Source organism: Pongo pygmaeus, chromosome 2, assembly GCF_028885625.2.
Source record: "Pongo pygmaeus isolate AG05252 chromosome 2, NHGRI_mPonPyg2-v2.0_pri, whole genome shotgun sequence".
NCBI classification, from domain to species: Eukaryota; Metazoa; Chordata; class Mammalia; order Primates; family Hominidae; genus Pongo; species Pongo pygmaeus.
The window spans coordinates 168,826,058-168,843,642 of record NC_085930.1 but is presented as its reverse complement, the minus strand read 5'-3'; the positions used below and the strand labels follow the sequence as shown (position 1 = coordinate 168,843,642).

Genomic DNA, 17,585 nt, shown 5'->3' with positions numbered 1-17,585 from the left:
TACGAGCTGTGTTCTTTCTCTATTCTGAATGGAAATAACTTGTTTGAGGCCCATAAGAAATAACTGGTGTTACGATTTAAGATTACCTATTTTGCTAAACAGAAGGCTGTCTAGGAACACTAACAAATCTTTTTAATACCTTAGAATACTTATCTGAGTATTTTTGAGAAAGGAAAATGGAGACAGTTCTCTATCTTCAGATTACATCATGGACCTTGGAGTGAAACCAGGTGGTCTGTGGGTGGCTCTGGAATGTTGAATTGTTCATCTTTGCTTTAGTTTATGGTTCCCTAATCACTACATGAACATTAGCTAATTAAATCTATTTTCCGAAACTCTCCACTTATTAAGAAACAGTCTGTAATCTGCTTTAGACTTGGAATCTTCTTTCATGAGACCAACAGAATGGCTAAAAATCTGAAAATAGCAACAATTGGCCTTGGAGAAAGAGTAAATGCAAACATCATTTGTTCACGTGGTGAATTTACTAAATGGAGTTTGATACAATCATAGTGCCCTAACAAGACCAGCAGCTATTAAATACTAAAGTGCTAAAATTCCAGATGGATCTCTTTAAGCAATAATAGAAGTGCAGGCTCTGATGCTACTGACCTTTGGTGTTCTTCAGATCACTCTCTCACACACACATAATCACGGACACGCACTCACACTCATAATTTGCTGGAACACGCACTCACACTCATAATTTTCTGGGCAATTTGCACTTGCGTGTCCTCTGGAGCAATTTGTTTTTTCACTGATAAAAGCTTCCTGGTGGGGAATTTAATTGCAGGGGGGTTAAGCCAGTATAAGCCTTGCTAGTGAGCAAAAAGACATATGATATGAAACAAAGTTTTAATTTTTATTTTACATATTTATACATAAAACTTTCAAGGAACCCTCTGAATCCAACAGAATGTTAATAGCACATCTAAAAAGGAACTTCAGGTAGTCAACATTCACAAAATGTTGAAAACTGAGTAAAATATACATATTACGGAGAGCTACAACTTCACTACGAGGCAGGCATGTATTTTTTGACTTGTATAGCACCGTCATTTACAGTTCTTCTTTAAAACTACAGTGAAGAATGAAAAGTAGTCAATGGGAAAATACTGTTCCAACTTAAAATCTCTAAACAAATAAAAATAAAGTTAAAACTACTCTCTTTTATTAACCATGATTTGTGGTGGTGTCAGTACTGTACATTTTTTGTAACAACATTTTATTAAAATGCCTGATATTAAGTGGCACAAGTAAAAAATTAAAATAAATTAAGAAGCAAAGGCCAATCACTGGACATTAAGCTTCAGACATTATCAATGACTAACACTGATATTTGTTTCTGCGCCACCTTTAGCAACAGCATTTTTACAACCACAGAAGCAAAATAAATTCTAGCTTGTTCTCTGGTTGAATGGCTTCTTTTCACTTTGCAGGCATTTTCTCTGCCATGTGCTTCTGCTGACTTTCAGCATGTCTGTAAAATAATTAATACAATTATTTAGCATTATGTAGAAAGATCCAAACTGCTTTTCAATCAATAGCTACAGCATCCCGCAAACTGAAGTTCAGAGTTACTGACAGTGAAATAGATGAGAATCAAGAAAAAGTACCTTATTCAAACTCTTTGAATTCTGATTTGAACTCTTTAATTTTTACATATTGTGTATGATTCCTTTTATTTAGTAAGTCACTGGATGAACCTGAGACTTTTAGACATTACTACTTTTCAGAAGAAAAGTTCTGTTTGAAAATGAAGATAAATAAACATCTGGGATACTTTTATCAACAAATATTAAATATGTGTCTTCCATGGGCATTTGATGGTGAGCAAGACAATGAGGTCTTTGTTCCAATGGAGAGAGACAAGAAAGGAATAAATAGCAAACAAGGAAATAACAGATGGAAATAAGCACGAAGCCAAAAGTCGAAACAAGGTATTATGATAAGAGTAACTGAGTGACTACTTTATCTAAGGACACATGAAGACACAGACCTAGATATTAACTAAGACTCCTGACAGAAACCTGGAGCCAAAAATCTAAATCACTCCTGCAAAAGCCAATGTCTAACAAATGGCAGGTTTTGTGGATGTAAAGATATTCCATGTTTGCATGTTTTTCCCCCCAATTAATCCTAAGGGCATGGTCTTGGCAGTGAGGATAGGGTGAGTCTTCTTATTTATAAAGCTCTATTATGGGCCAGGTCCAGTGGCTCACGCCTGTAATTCCAGCACTCTGGGAGGCTGAGGCTGGTGGATCACCTGAGGTCAGGAGTTTGAGACCAGCCTGGCCAACATGGCAAAACCCTGCCTTTACTAAAAATACAAAAATTAGCTGGGCATGGTGGTGTGCGCCTGTAATCCCAGCTATTCAGGAGGCTGAGGCAGGAAAATTGCTTGAACCCGGGAGGTGGAGGTTCCAGTGAGCCAAGATCATGCCATTGCACTCCAGCCTGGGTGACAAGAGTGAAACTCCGTCTCAAAGAACAAACAAACAAACAAACAAAACCAAAAACAAGCTCTATTATGACCTGTGAACCCAAAAATAGGCCAGTGAAGCAGCTAGACAGTGGGGCAGAGGTAGACAGTGGGGGCAGAGGGGGAGGAGTGTGGCCAAGCTGTTTACAACACTTGAATGGTCACTTCTCAGAGAATGATGGGGTTTGAAGGCTGCAAAAGACAATGGTTTTAAAGGACGATTTTAGGAAATGATAAATTTGGCAAGATAAAAACATCTAGGGCTGCGGTTTCCGGCTATAATCAAACGTTTAGAATAGTTTATGTGTGCTGCCTGGACTTGGGGAGTCAGTGATGTCAAGTTGAACTCACTGGTTTTATGCAGAATGTGTCATATCAGGGAAGACAAACTACAAATACTTTCAGAAACAGGGAAGTGACAACAGTGTCCTTGCTACACTCAGCAGCCCATAAATAAATGGCACTATTCAACTAACAATAAAGGTACTCAGGAAAAAGTACCTTATCGATAGCTCTCCATTCCTTAAAAATCTGTCCCCTTTAGCAGACCATCTTATAGCCCTGTTGATGTGTAACAAGAATCAAACATTTTCATAACTAACTCATATGCCTCACTTAAGCAAATCCAGAGCAAGATATTTTGATGCCCAGTGAACTTGATTCCACTGTAGCTAATTACAGTTCTCACAGGAATTTTTTAAATATACTACTATGTACGTGCACATGCACACACACTCCTATGCACATGCACACACATACATCAAAAGGTTTTCTGAGAAGGAAACAAGAGCAGATGGCACACAACTTCAGAAAATATTGAAAGTTGGGTAATTTTTTGAGACATAAATAAAATAGTGAATTTCATTAAAATTTTAAACAAAGGAGGGAAAGGGTTTCAGTCCATAAAACTAAAAGGTTCTTATCAGCAAGTTATATAAGAGTCCCTATTAGGATTTGTTTCACTGAAGCCCCACCAGAACTCTTTTTTTTTTTTTTCAAATCAACAATTGCTATTGAGGGCTTACTATGTGCCTAGAAGGCCCTGTGCTAGGCTCTGGGGACACAGTAATGAATGAAAATGTCATCACCTCTGTTTTCAGAGAATTCATAGTCATGTTGGGAGAGACAGCAGACAAATGAAACACAGTGCCACTAGGCTCCACATGACAGATGAGATGTTGTTAGGAACACTGAGGAGAAGGTCTTAACACAGTCTTATGATCGAAAGCAGGTCACATAATTGCTGGTGCTGTTTTGTAGACCCACCACATGGCTGTTCATGTTCTGGAAACATGCCAGCATGGAATGACCCTGACACACCAGGGTCAACTCCCTTGGCAACAGTCCTGATTTACATGGAGGTGTAATAAGTTTAATGCACTGACAGTCCATATAAGGGGAGAATGAATGCTAAAGAGCCAAGTGTTTGGAGGTCAGGGAGGGCTTCTCCAAAGAAGCATCATCCAAACCTGTGGTTCTCAAATTTGGTCGTGCATGAGAATTATCTCAGAGCTTTAAAAAAATTCTCATGCCCAGGCTAGCCCACAAGGATAATTAAATAATATCTGGGGTGGGATCCAGGCATCACTATTTTATAAGCCTCCTCACATGGTTCTGTTGTGCAACCCAAATTGAGAACTACTGATTTGAATGGACATCTGGAATAGTAGGAGTTGTACAGGTAAAGGGAAGAGGTGGACCACATGTCCCAGCAGTCCCCACAGCCACCCCCTCCGCCTTCTGAGATCTGGCTGCAGGACTCTGGGGCTGCTGCCTTTAGGGATGTTTAAGTATCCTCAGGTCCCTCCAATGAGGAAAGTTACTTTTCTGCAGCCAGAAGCAGATGTAGAAGCTTCTTCCCACCAAGAGGCAGGCTAGGCAAGGACATCATGCCCCTGAGGCCCATGGTAGGACTGCTCCAATTCAAAGAATGCCTCCAACACCTTTAAATTAGTGACTCCTCTCCTTTTAACTCCATGGTTTTGCCTGCCCTGTTTCCGATGGTCACACCATCTGAAAGTTATAAAAACATACACTGCAAACCTAAGTATTAGCCTAACACTTAGAGAGAAGAGGAGGGGCCTCTCACCATCCTCCTTGCCAAAAAGAAATGCCAATACTATTCTGAGAGACAGAGAAAAGATCTCTGCTGTCACAGGTAAATCATAGTTTACAAGAGTTTATATATTTTTCAAAAAAAATGTAGGTCCTGATCGTATATTTCACCATTGATTTCCCATAATCTTAACACCTGCATGCAAACTTCTTTAACAAAAAAGGGATGTTTTATAATTGCTGGTGGTGTAGTGCCTGAATACATCTTTAGATAGCAATAATATTATTTGAGTGTTATTGTGATATTTCAGATGCAGGCAAATATGTTCAAAGAGTATGAGAAGGCTTACTGTTTTGTTTTGTTTTTGGCTAGGGATAAGGCAATATAATATGTAAAACATACAAAACAGTGCTGCCTGTAAGTCTTAAAAAAGAAAGCTTAAACAAATTTTTCCAGCATTTATTTTGCTACCAAAACTATTTTTTATATCATTGCATCATTAGACAATTATTTTACCCAGCATTACACATTGAGATGAGGTCCTATGGTAGGTGCTGGGAGCATTATTATCACTACATATGTTTTCAAACTTCTCTGGGATTGTTGTAGACCATGTGGTTAACTCCTTACCTCATTGTGCCAAGAGGTGTTCCTTCTTTGGAGAGCCTTCTACTCTCTAAATACTGTTTCTGGGATTAATAGCAATTATTGTCTCTTGGTTTAAAGATTCCATATGGACTGTCTCAGAAAAGATGCCATAGTAAATATGTGCTCATAGGAATGTTTACAGTATTCCATGTACTTTATATACTTACAGTGACATGCTTTCCTGCAAAGAAATCTACAAAGAAATGGAAAATTTTGACCAGCATTAGCCTAGTTTCCTTGTCCCCTAGGGAGGAAAGCATTCTTTTTACCTCTTTACAAAGAGGCAGTTGGAGCAAAGCCCAGCTAAAAACTCAAGTCCTGGAGTTTCCCCATGGTGAGAACAATCTGGTGGCACTGTGGCTGCGGAGATATGCCAGTTTCCCTGCCTTCTGGGCATGGCAGAGGCGATCAAGAAACTGGATCATACAAGAGCTTGAGCTTGCGCTTTGGAGAACTCATCACATGGCTGCTTGTGCTGGAAACATGCCAGCATGACATGGCTTATGCCCAGCTTCCCAGGGGACAGTCCTTCAAGGTAAAGTCCTCCAAGACCAGAACTACTGACCTGATTTAGGTGGAGATGTGAGAAGTAATGCACTGACAATTCATCACAAGTGGGGGATGGTTGCTAAAAAGCACGCATTTGGCAGGGACAATGGAATTCTGCTTCCCCTCCATCTGAACAGCTGGCACCAGAAAAGGCTAGGTGAGTTATTTATGGAAGTAGAGGAAGTTCTCTCGAGCTAGTTTTTGCCTAATTCTTACATTTCAGACCACCCTGGGCTTCTTTTCTTCTTTGGCAAGAGTGAAGCCACACTGACCTGGTCAAGTCTTCAATGTCCACCAGCATGGCATCCTGCTCTGTGTGCAGCTCATCTCGGATGAGAAGCAGCTGGACCAACTCTTCATTCAAGCCTGTGGCAAATAAAAGAGCATTTAAAAACAGATAAAACTGCCTCCAAGTCAGAATGTAAACTATTTACCAACCAGTATACACACAAACAGCTACCCATAATAGGAAAGATATTTTTGTAAAAGGTTAGACATCTTATGTTGCAGAAACGTGTCTAGTTTGCATAATTATAGAGGTGTGGGAAGAAAAGGAGTAAAGTAGGAACTATTTCCAATTACCTTCATATTAAGGTGGGAAAAGAAATTGTCAGCTGTTAGGAGAATAGCTTGTTAGAAAAAGCAGGTTTTGTTTTGAAGAAATGTGAACAACAAAGCCTGGAGCACATTAAGTTTTCCACCCTTCAGCTTCAGGATGCTCCTGCCACGCTGACAGTCAGGAGGGGCCCCTCGGGGCCTGACTACTACATCAGATGCCCAGCTGAAAAGGAAGGTATGTCAGGGATGCTCAAAGCCTTCACATGGCCCTAGGAAAGGAGAAGCCCTATGTGCAGGTTGTTTTAGGAGAAAGTATTATCTGAAGATATTGGAAAGTCAGATTTGTAATATAGTTAGATGTGCAAGACCTGAAGAAATAACCCCTGAAATTTCTAAACAACAGGGTGCCAAGGAAAATACTACTTAAGACTTATACCAGGAATGAAATCTATAGAGACGGAAATCTTTCTTCCCTCCCTCCCTCCCTCCCTCCCTCCCTCCCTCCCTCCCTCCCTCCCTTCCTTCCTTCCTTTTTCTTTTTTTGAAATGGAGTCTCACTCTGCCACCCAGGCTGGAGTGCAGTGGCGCGATCTTGGCTCATTGCAACCTCCACCTCCTGGGTTTGAGTGATTCTACTGCCTCAGCCTTCCGAGTAGCTGGAACTACGGGCATGTGCCACCAAGCCCGGCTAATTTTTTGTATTTTTAGTAGAGACAGGGTTTTGCCTTGTTAGCCAGGATGGTGTTGATCTCCTGACCTCGTGATCTGCCCGCCTCGGCCTCCCAAAGTGCTGGGATTACAGGTGTGAGCCACTGCACCCGGGCCCGAAATATATCTAATCTTCCTGCAATCAGTGCACTGGGTTAATTGGGCTCCTACCACTGAAAAACATGAATAAGCAAAGGCTCTCTCTTGCTTTTTCCCTCAGAGAAGCTAAGCATTACAGCTGCTAGGCCCAGACACATGGAAGAGAGTACCCATTTAGCAAGAGCTCTGGGCAGGGAAACAAAAGATAGAATGGGGGTGATCAGACAGGTCCCCCTTGGAAATGCTTTTAGATATCCTGACTTCAAACGATGCATTTATCTGCCTTTAGGTCAAACTAGTTTCCATTTTTAAAAAGAGAGCCAAAAAAAAAAAAAAAAAAAAAAAATCACACAAAGAGGTCTAAAATTTCATCTATTCCTGAAAAGGACTAGATGGCAATTTTAGTGTTTAAAAGTCTAAGGAAGATGTTTTAGTGGTAAAATATCAGAAAGCGTTTTTAGTCCTTGAAAGAATAACAACTCTAGTAATTAATTTTCAACTAAAATTAAAATGCAGTTGTAGAATTTTTTTTAAAATCCTGTGAATCTATGGTTTCTTAATCACAATGTTTGACCCTTTCTCTTAATTTTAAGACAATATTCAATGTGTTAACTTGGCACTGAATATATCCAATTTTTAAATTTGGATCTTGTGGAAAAACTTCATTTTTTCCAGTGTGCACTTGCGTAGGCTTTTATACTGTAACTTAGTAGAGTGTCTACATATCTGAACCCTTAATGCATAGAATTGTTTTTCCAATATGAAGTTTTAAGCTTTTTATTATGGAAAATTTTCCAATTGCTACAAAAGCAGAGAAAACAGTTTAATGAATTTCCATGTATCCAACTAGCTTCAACAATTATCAACTCATGGCCAAGCTTGAATCATTTCTCTCTCCAACTTCTACTGGATTATTTTAAAGCAAATTCCAGCTATCACATTATTTTATCTGTAAATGCTTTAGTAGGTATCTCTAAAAGACAGGGGCTTTTCTTTTCTTTCTTTTTTTTTTTTTTTTGAGATGGTGTCTCGCTCTGTCACCCAGGCTGGAGTGCAGTGGCGAGATCTCGGCTCACTGCAAGTTCTGCCTCCCGGGTTCACGCCATTCTCCTGCCTCAGCCTCCCGAGTAGCTGGACTACAGGTGCCCGGCACCATGCCCAGATAATTTTTTGTAGTTTTAATAGAGATGGGGTTTCACCGTGTTAGCCAGGATGGTCTCGATCTCCTGAGCTCATGATCCGCCCGCCTCGGCCTCCCAAAGTGCTGGGATCACAGGCGTGAGCCACCGCGCCTGGCCAGCTTTTCTTTTTTAAATTCACATAACTGCAACACCTTTATCACACCTAAAATAAATCAATCTTTACTAAAACATTCAGTTAGTATTCAAATTTCCCTGTTTGGCTCATAAATGCTCTTTTCTTTTTTATAGTTGGTTTTGAATGCATTTGGTTGGCATATCTCTTGAATTTCTTTTAATCTGTAATACCGTATAATTATACAGACTCATTCCTCCCAGGGGCTGAAGAGATTGTGAATTTATCGGCTTAACCACACTGCCTAAGTAAGAATGTTCTCTCTTTCATCAGGCCAAGCAACTGCCTACTCTCTGCATGACCAATCACCTTGAGTGAGCACCACTCACCACTCCCTGTGGCCACTTCCGTTAGAGGTCTTTCTTTATTCTGGGAAGAAAAGTCTGTATTTTGTCACCCTGTAATTTTCACATATTGGTTCCACATACTCCACCACCTGGAGTCCCAGGAAATGTGTCTAATTAGATTTTACTGATGATGATGATACCTACGATGAATGTGTATACAACTAAAGTAGAAAGTATACTTGTATAGCAAATGACTTGTAACTACTGAATTGTGTTCCAGAAACAGGTGTTGTAAGTCAGGTACATGCACTGTGCTAGGAGCTGGGGACTTAAAATAAATAGAAGGGACCTGTAACTATTGTGAATCTTGAAAAATTCTTAAAGCTTCTGAACATTTTACAGCTAAAACAAACAACAGCAACAAAAAAGAGCCTTGTGATTCTCTTATTTTCCTTGCAATCACACAGGAACCCAATGAAATGTTGTATGAAAAAGTTGGACCAAGGAAATAGCACTATCCCATGATGTTTTACATTGAATATCCTATTTTCAAGCATTATCTTACACTTACTTTCTATCTGGGAATGGAGATCATTGACTATCACTTGTAGCTGCCCAATAGTCATGTCTCTCAGGTCGGTGGGTTTTAAACTTCTTTTCATCAAGCATTCACTTATATGAGGCATGTGTGGCAGCTGAAGATAACAAAGGAGAAGAAATGGAGGAGTGAATAGAGCCACAAACACACTGAACGTAAGACCCAGTTTTCTCTTAAAAGACCCACTCATCCACCCACTGCAATTCAGTGATTAAAAGCTTTCGCAGTCTGTGTTTTTCCCAATGTGGGGCCCTACATCCACACTACATTACCTAATATGCAACTGGCATCAAAACACAACACTACCAGCATCAAAAGCTTTTTGACTGGTCTTTAATATGGGTTGTGAGTCAATGTTATAGCCACAAATGAATTACCAAGGAACATCAATAATATGAATGACATAGAAAAAATTAGTATCAGCTACTATTTAATAATTTATACCATGCTACAAGCACTGTGCTATGTGCTTTGAATACTTTATCTCACTGAATCCTCACAATGATACTCTGACACAGGCATTATCATCCCCATTTTATAGATGAGAAAACTGAGACTTAAGTAACTTGCTTAGAACTTCATAGCAGGTCAATGGCAGAGCTACACTTAAACTCCAAAGTCCAGGACTCCTATTCACTATGCGATATTGTCTTTATTGAAACATGAGAATGAGAATTATAGCAATAGTAAGCTTGCCAAGACCAATAGGTTCTTAGACTGAGATCGCTTCAAAGGAATTTAAATATTCCCGTGGCAGCTAATATTGTTGCTAAGAAACAGTAGATATCAATCAAGAGCAAACTTTACTTTTGTGAAATCTATTGCTTCTGTATTTTTCAGTGCTACAGTAGGAAGGAAAAAGAAACAAACTTAATCATTTCTCAATGATAGGACTTTTTACAAACTGCCTTAGAGAAACACAAGTTTGCATAATTCTGGGAAAGGATTGGGACAGTGTCAACCATTTCCGGCCCCCAAACACTTGCTTGCATTTCAGCCTTTGCTGCTTACAAGATCAGCGACGGGAGACTTTTTCCTGTTCTGTTTCTCCACTTCTACTTGCATTTTGGCCATTGGTTTGGCCATGGCAAGGGCCATTTTGGCTTCAGCTTGCAATTTCTTTTGCCTTGTAAGGAAGTCCATGTCATCCAAGGATTCAGACTCCTCTTCAGTAGTGTCTCTGTCAGAATAGGAAGAACTCTGTTTGCTCTGCAAAGGGAAAAAGAGCAGCCTGAGCCTTCCATGCATGCCAGCTAGCATCCACTTACAGATGGGCTACAACATCCTCTGAGCCTTCTCTCAGAGCAGCTCACAGTTCCCTCCATCAATGTGACTTGCTGCTTGAGTTGATAAATCTCAAGTAACACAAAAAGGGTCTAGTTTAAAATAGATTTTAGCATAAACAGAGAGCAGTATAGTTAATAATGGGAAATATATTTACAACAACCTTGAAATATGTCTTTGATTTTTGGCCTCAAAACTTTCCTGAAGTGAACAGACATAACAAAATATTGACTCAGAGCCAAGGCCCTACGTAGGTTCTTCGCGTGGACAGGATCTCAGGTATCCAATGATGTTCTGATGTCGCACTGCACTCAATGACAACAGTTTCCTCTTTGTTGGTCTTTGGTAAAAAAGGCTATAGACAGACCTCACAGAGAGGAAAGAATTCCAGCAACAAGCACCCATGATTATTCAGCCAACTTCTGTAATGGGAAGGAAAGACATGAGCTCATATTTCTAAGCCCAATAGGGAAGAACTGGATTTAGCTTATTTTCTCTTTATAATTTTTAGGCATATCTCATTTCTCTCTCTCTCTGATATGGTTTGGCTGTGTACCCACCCAAATCTCATCCTGAATTGTAACTCCCACAATTCCCATGTGTCGTGGTAGGAACCCAGTGGGAGGTAATTGAATTATGGGGGTGGGTCTTTCCTGCACTGTTCTTGTGATAGTGAATGAGTCTCACCAGATCTGATGGTTTTAAAAATGTAAGACGTGACTTGCTTCTCTTTGCCTTCCGCCATGATGGCAAGGCCTCATTAGCCGTGTGGAACTCTAAGTCCATTAAACCTCTTTCTTTTGTAAGTTGCCCAGTCTTGGATATGTCTTTATCAGCAACATGAAAATGAACTAATACACTCTCTCTCTCGTTAGAGACAGGGTCTCACTATGTTGCCCCGGCTGGAGTGCAGAGGTGTCATCATAGCTCACTGCAGCCTTGAACTCCTGGGCTCAGGTGATTCTCCTGCCTCAGCCTCCTGAGTAGCTGGGACTATAGGCACCATGATCAGCTAATGTTTGTATTTTTTATAGAGACAGGGTTTTGCCACGTTGCCCAGGCTGGTGATTTCTCTAATGGTTTAATATGAAAATAGTTATTAACTTTAAGAAAGCTTATATATCTCTATTTTGTTACAACTTTGACTTTTTAATCATTATCAAATTTTAGGAGCATGCAATTCCAAGAAACTTTTCTTTTTTAATCTCTGAAATGTTTGTTCCTGATTCACAACAGAAAAGAAGCTAAATGGCCCGGAAATCACAACACCGAGCTTCAGCTGGTGCTGTCTGGACTCACCATGGGAGACAAGGGGGTGTCCAAGCTGGTTTCAGTCTTACTGTCATCAGCATCACTGTCCTTATCACTGCCACTGTCGTTGACAAAGCATATCTGCAAGTTCATCCCACTCTGCAGTCTGGGCAGAAACAAACAGGACACTAGTTCTACTTAGCTGTTTGTTATTTGGCTTCAGCCAATAGAACTGTCTGATTTTGCTAACAGAAAGTAGTCTTATGTGTTCTTCACATGGAGAAGTGAACAACCAATATTACTCTCCACATATAAATAACTCTTAGTAGAGGATTTTCCAATGTTCTGTGAGTTTTTTCCTCACCAGTTTCATGGTAAGTGAAAAATAATTTAAGGCCCCATGTTAGAGCACCCAGCGCAATACCAAACAGATAGTTGGTGCACAATAAAAATGTGTTGAGTCTTTGAGTTTACAGTCCTGTCAATCAAGATGAATGGGGTCTTTGGGCAAATAAGGCTGCGTGGTGTCATCTAGAGAACCCGTCCCAGGGGGACAATCAAAGACTCTCTCACTGGAGCCAGCATCCCAAGGCCACAGCTCTCTGAAGAAAGACTCCTTTTCTCCCAAATAGACAGAATAGGGTCATCTGATGGAAATCTTTAAGGCAGTTGCCAAAAGCCAACCGAAGGAGATCATTTATATCATTAAGAAAGAAAAACACCCCAGGTTCACACTTAAAAAAATGTAAGGAAGCCCCAAACCCAGGCAGTAAGGTGCAGCCTTAGAACACAGCAAGGTTCTGCAGACCGCCTCCTGCACACAGAACCTCAGGGACAGAGACCTTTGGGAAGCCATTATATGTGTGGTGAATCCTGAAGCTCCAGGGCTGATGTTGTTGGAAGCACAGTCACAAAGGGTAACCTGGCCGTGTAGCTGCCACTCGCAGGCCAGACTGCACAGCCAACTTTTTGTTCTAACCTTCTTTTGAAGTTGAACACATTTCAATACTGTTTGGTGATAAAGCATTTTTAAAGAAGTAGTTTTCCTAGCATCTCTAGTAGCCCCAGTCTCTGTGTAAGCTTAGGGAAAGAAAAGGCAAAAGGAGGTTCCTACGCAAGAAAAGATCTCAAGGAAGCTGACCTAAGCCAGGTTTAGGGCAGAGGATGCTGAATTTCTCTGGCATTATTACTGCCATAGGAAGAAATGCCAAGAACAACTTACCTGAGATTTGACTTTTCAATTCCAATGGTAGGAATGCTTTATAGAAATTGCTCAGATCACTCATTTAAATTGCTTCTTTTATTGAAAACGACACAGAACCCAGAAAAAGAAAATCTGATTTAACACGGGAACCATAATTGTTATGGGTATGCACTGCCACCTATTGTTAAATTCTATAATTACTGAAAACCCCAGCTTACAACTCCTGTAAGAAAATGCAGCCATTCCCTCAGTCTGCCGAGCTCTATTTGCTCCCTATCCTCATGGCACAGGCAAGGGGGAGCCAGGCCCAGAGCTAGGGGTTAGAAAGCAACACACCCAACTCTGATCATCTGAAGGTGCTTGGAGTGAGCTGAACTTAGGTTCTGAATCCTTACTTCTTTCTCCAGGCACATTACAAAAGCTCTGTGACCCTCAGTTTTCCGCATCTGTAAAATGGGTTGAATAGTAGCAAACCCAGTGTTATGCAGGAAGGATTAAAATAGTTCATTCAGAGCTTAGTGCAGGGCAAGTGACCTGTACATATGAGTTGCTCTCCATTCTCTATTTATTGAAAGTCTAAACAAAAGGAACAGAATTTTAGAGGTGAAGTGACTCTCTAAAGTCACTTACTCTAATACTGCTTGTCCTGTCACAATAATCCCTGATGTAGAATCAACTCTCTGAGACAACACATTGTCTATTAGGCAGTTTGTTCTTCTATTGAGCTGGGATTTGCCGCCTTTTTACTTTTATCCATTGGATATACATACATACATACACACACACACATACACACACACATACATACACACACACACACACATATATATATTTTTTTTCCCCTGGAGAAATCTAATATGTTCAGGTTACCCTTTGATTCCACACAGGTTTAGAAATTTTAATGTCCGTCAGTCTAAAAAAATAAAATCAACCCCTTTTTAATAATACTCAAGCTCTATGGATTGGAAGATGGTGGGAAAAAAGCTGTTAGCAAATTAAAAACAGACACATTTTAAAGACAAACCCTAATTTGAATCTAGGGTTATGTAGCATTTTCTATTTATTGAATAAAGTCTTGAGAAGAAGGGTCTGGCTACTGGATACACAGATTATAAAATTGTAAAATAACCCACAATACAAAATACAAAGCAAAATAAAGTTTACAATGTCCAGAGATATATATTTTCACTCAGAAGAAAGTTTGATCATAAATTCTGTTGTTCTGCTGCCATGCCGACTTCTTTTTGAAGGATTAACCCAGACTTAAACATCCCATATAGTCTAACTCAGGAAAGGAAAGAAAAAAAAAAAAAGTTGGGGGAGATTTAGTAGTCTGCGTAAAATCAAAAAACGCCGCAGGTAGAAATTCAGAAAATCGCCTTAGTACCACATTATCCCCATGGGAAGCTGAAGAGAGCTTCTTATAGGGTGAGACATAATTCCTTATAGTGGTAATCACCACGAATGTTACTCTCAGGAAAAGGAAATTATATGACATAACAGCTAATGGTTCAGAGGGGATTTTAGCAAAGACATCTTAAAATGAGCTCAGGTTTCAATGAGGATTTGTTTGCTTTTAGCCTTTAAGCGGGTTTTAAGATGAAGTCAGCTCTCGGTGAAACTCAACCACAGCTCCCAAGCAGCCTGAATGGATGAGTGGGGCCACCTGGTGCTGCTGAAGGCCTCTGTGCCCAGGGTGGAAGAACAGATAACCCCTGTTCCAGGACCCTGCCCACCCTGGGAGACATGGCTGTTCTTGAGGCTCACATCTGAAAACCACAGTTCCGTGGGCCTTTGTCCCTCACACTGCAGTGCATCTGGCTGCCCTCATAACCAGTCTTGCAAAATTCAGGCTGCAGGGTGCCTAATTTACCTAGATTTTTCAAGCACAGTCTGAGGGGAAAACAAAACACGATCCTCATCTTGTTAATTAGAGATATAATTTCAAGGTATCCAATTCAAGGTTACTTGATGTTTCAAGTGGCATTTAGCAGAGCACTGTGCAAAGGCTGCTGGAAGTCAGCCTTGCCTGTCGATTTCATTTCTGAAAGGTCTGTCCTAGTTATCCCAGAAAGCTCTTCTCCCTTACACACCACAAGGCAATTAAAAACAATGCTGCTGCCCGAAGCTACTGGCAGGGAGCACCAGGAGTCTGGAAAGAGAGTGTCCTTGATGGAGAATGTCCAGAAACATGGAGAGATAAAGACTAAGTATGTCTTCTGGACATCTCAGTGTGAGCAGGAGTGGCCTCTGTGTGACAGTGCCTACTGGCCAGGAGCAGGAGGGCACTTGGTCGGGAGGCTGCACAGCAACCACGTCTGCTTGGCATTTACAGTGAGGAAGGCTGTTATTTAGAAAACACTGGTGCTGACTTCCAACTACTGTTACCTGGGATACTATTAAAATATGCACAGGAGTTGAGAGGATAGCAGAGATGAAAAGTTTTTAACTACGAATAGAATATCTCAAAAACTCAGCCAAGTGGTAATATGATTTTGTATAAAGGTAGCACTTCTTTCAAAATACAGGGACAAGAGTAGTTTATTCCCTGAGAGAAACAATGCCATGGCCCTAAAGTTTCCTGGTGACTTCTAGAGAAACAGTGGTCATTATGAATCGGGCCTTTGTTCTTGGCTTTGGGTTGTAGTGACCGGGATTGGGCTGGTCTGAGGCCAGCTCTGAAGCCTGGAACTACTTGCTTTTTTCTGATTTTAGGAATGGGAATCTCCCAGCACCTGCTTAGACCACTAGTATCTACGTATAAATGTTCAAGATTCATTGGTAAGATTTTTATCCCCCTGTCCACAGCACCTTGGTTCACTTTACTTGAACTGTTGCATTGGATTTTAAAGTATGTTCACTTACATGATCTCCCAGGGCTGTATAATCACCTGTTGATTACAGGCAAGATATAGTTACTCAGAAAAGTCAAATGACTTGCCCCAGACCTGCGACAACCTCTTAATAAAAGTCATCTCAATTCTTCCTCTCCTTATACCCATCTCCTCTGTAATGTGACCCTGAAGCTTCTCCCATTGAGAAGTGGAATCTATTTCCCTAGCCCTGGGGCTGGCCTTGGAACTTGTCTTTGCCAGTAGAATGCAGAGGAAGTGATGGTATTCCAGTTTCCCCCTCAGGGAGCCCTGCCACCACCCTCAGAACAGGTCCAGGCTAGCCTGCTGGCGGTGTAACTTCGTAGCACAGAGCTCAACCGGCAGTTGTCTCAACTGAAGCCCTAGACACGTGTGACAGCCCAGCCACCTCGCTGACCGGAGGTGACTGAGTAAGCCTGTCCAAGCCCAGCTCAGAACAGAACCACCCAGCTGACCTATAGGATCCTAAGGAGAAGTAAAGCTTGATCATTGTATGCTACTGACGTGGATGGCTTTTTAAAAAAATTACACATCATCATTGTGGCAATAGGTAACTGGTACAGGGTCACAAAACAAGAGGCTACAGGCTGGACTTCTGATTTTAGAATCCAGTGGCCTTTCGCTTATACTACACTTAATATCAGGTTTGAATTTATTAGATCCTTTCTGTATCTGGCAATATAATTTTAAAGGAAATATGCCTCCTATACTTGCTTATAATTTTAAGGCAATTGTATGGGTTTCCTTAGGAAACAGAATGAAAGGGAACGTCCCATATGCCAGGGACTTCAAACATGCATTGCTCATTATCTGCCTACAACCAGTGTGGCTGGAGAGCCATTGGTCCTGCTATGCCATTCATTACTCAATATACCCAACTAGTTTGTGGCTGGGTCATTAAAATATATTATTTCCATTTATTTTAAAGGATCTTTGATGCATGATTCAAAGATTTTATATATAATGAATAATTGCCTATATATTTATATCTTTTTCTGTTTCATGAGAATTTCAAAAGTGATGAAACATAAAATATGGATTGTAACTACTCAAGTAGCTAAAAACACATTTCATTTTTCCGAGAATCTGTAATGAAGAAAGAATGTGAGAACAATTGAGGTTTGGGTAAGCTTTAGAGGTACTGCACGTGTGATGGTGTCTCTATAAAATGTGTTCAGTTAGGTTAAAATGAAGTACTGCTACTCCTTGTAAATTGTAAAATAGTTTTCCCATCCTGCAAACTCTGCCCTTTCCCTAGTTTTCCCTACTGACTGTTCCAGGTTGATATTTACCTTGAGTTACAGAAATGCCTATTACTACTTAAAAACACAAAAAGAGAAACAAAAGGCAAAGTTTCTGCCTCACAATATTTGTTATGAAAATACAATGCTATATTTTAGCAAATAATGCTGGTCCAACACAAATCATCACACACACACAATGACTATAAATTATTTTTATAACTATATAAGGTAGAGAACAAAGAGTTACATGTTCATGCACGCATGCATTCATTCATTCATTCATTTGATGATCAGGTAATAATAGTTCTGTAAATTTCATGGCACCAATAGGCTGGTGCTGAGTAGCTGCTGTCCCCATCAGCCAGGGCACACACTTTCTAGTTTGCTGCAGTCCCCTATTGCTTTTTATCTGTGCTACTTCACTCACTTA

At 40.4% G+C, this 17,585-nt stretch overlaps 1 protein-coding gene across 12 annotated transcripts in view; it reads right to left on the bottom strand.

The window, feature by feature from the left end:
- Positions 1–843: 843 nt before the first annotated feature.
- Positions 844–17,585, bottom strand: part of SCHIP1 (schwannomin interacting protein 1) — a 629,273-nt gene continuing 612,531 nt past the window's right edge. For all 12 annotated transcript variants that reach the window (XM_054481215.1, XM_054481216.1, XM_063662378.1 and 9 more), the window contains 5 exons: positions 11,883–12,000; positions 10,311–10,508; positions 9,273–9,396; positions 6,008–6,101; positions 844–1,480 (listed from right to left, as the gene is read on the bottom strand). In XM_054481215.1, the coding sequence (XP_054337190.1) occupies positions 1,429–1,480; positions 6,008–6,101; positions 9,273–9,396; positions 10,311–10,508; positions 11,883–12,000 (586 nt within the window). In that variant the 3' untranslated portion in view covers positions 844–1,428. The remainder of the gene's footprint in view (positions 1,481–6,007; positions 6,102–9,272; positions 9,397–10,310; positions 10,509–11,882; positions 12,001–17,585) is intronic.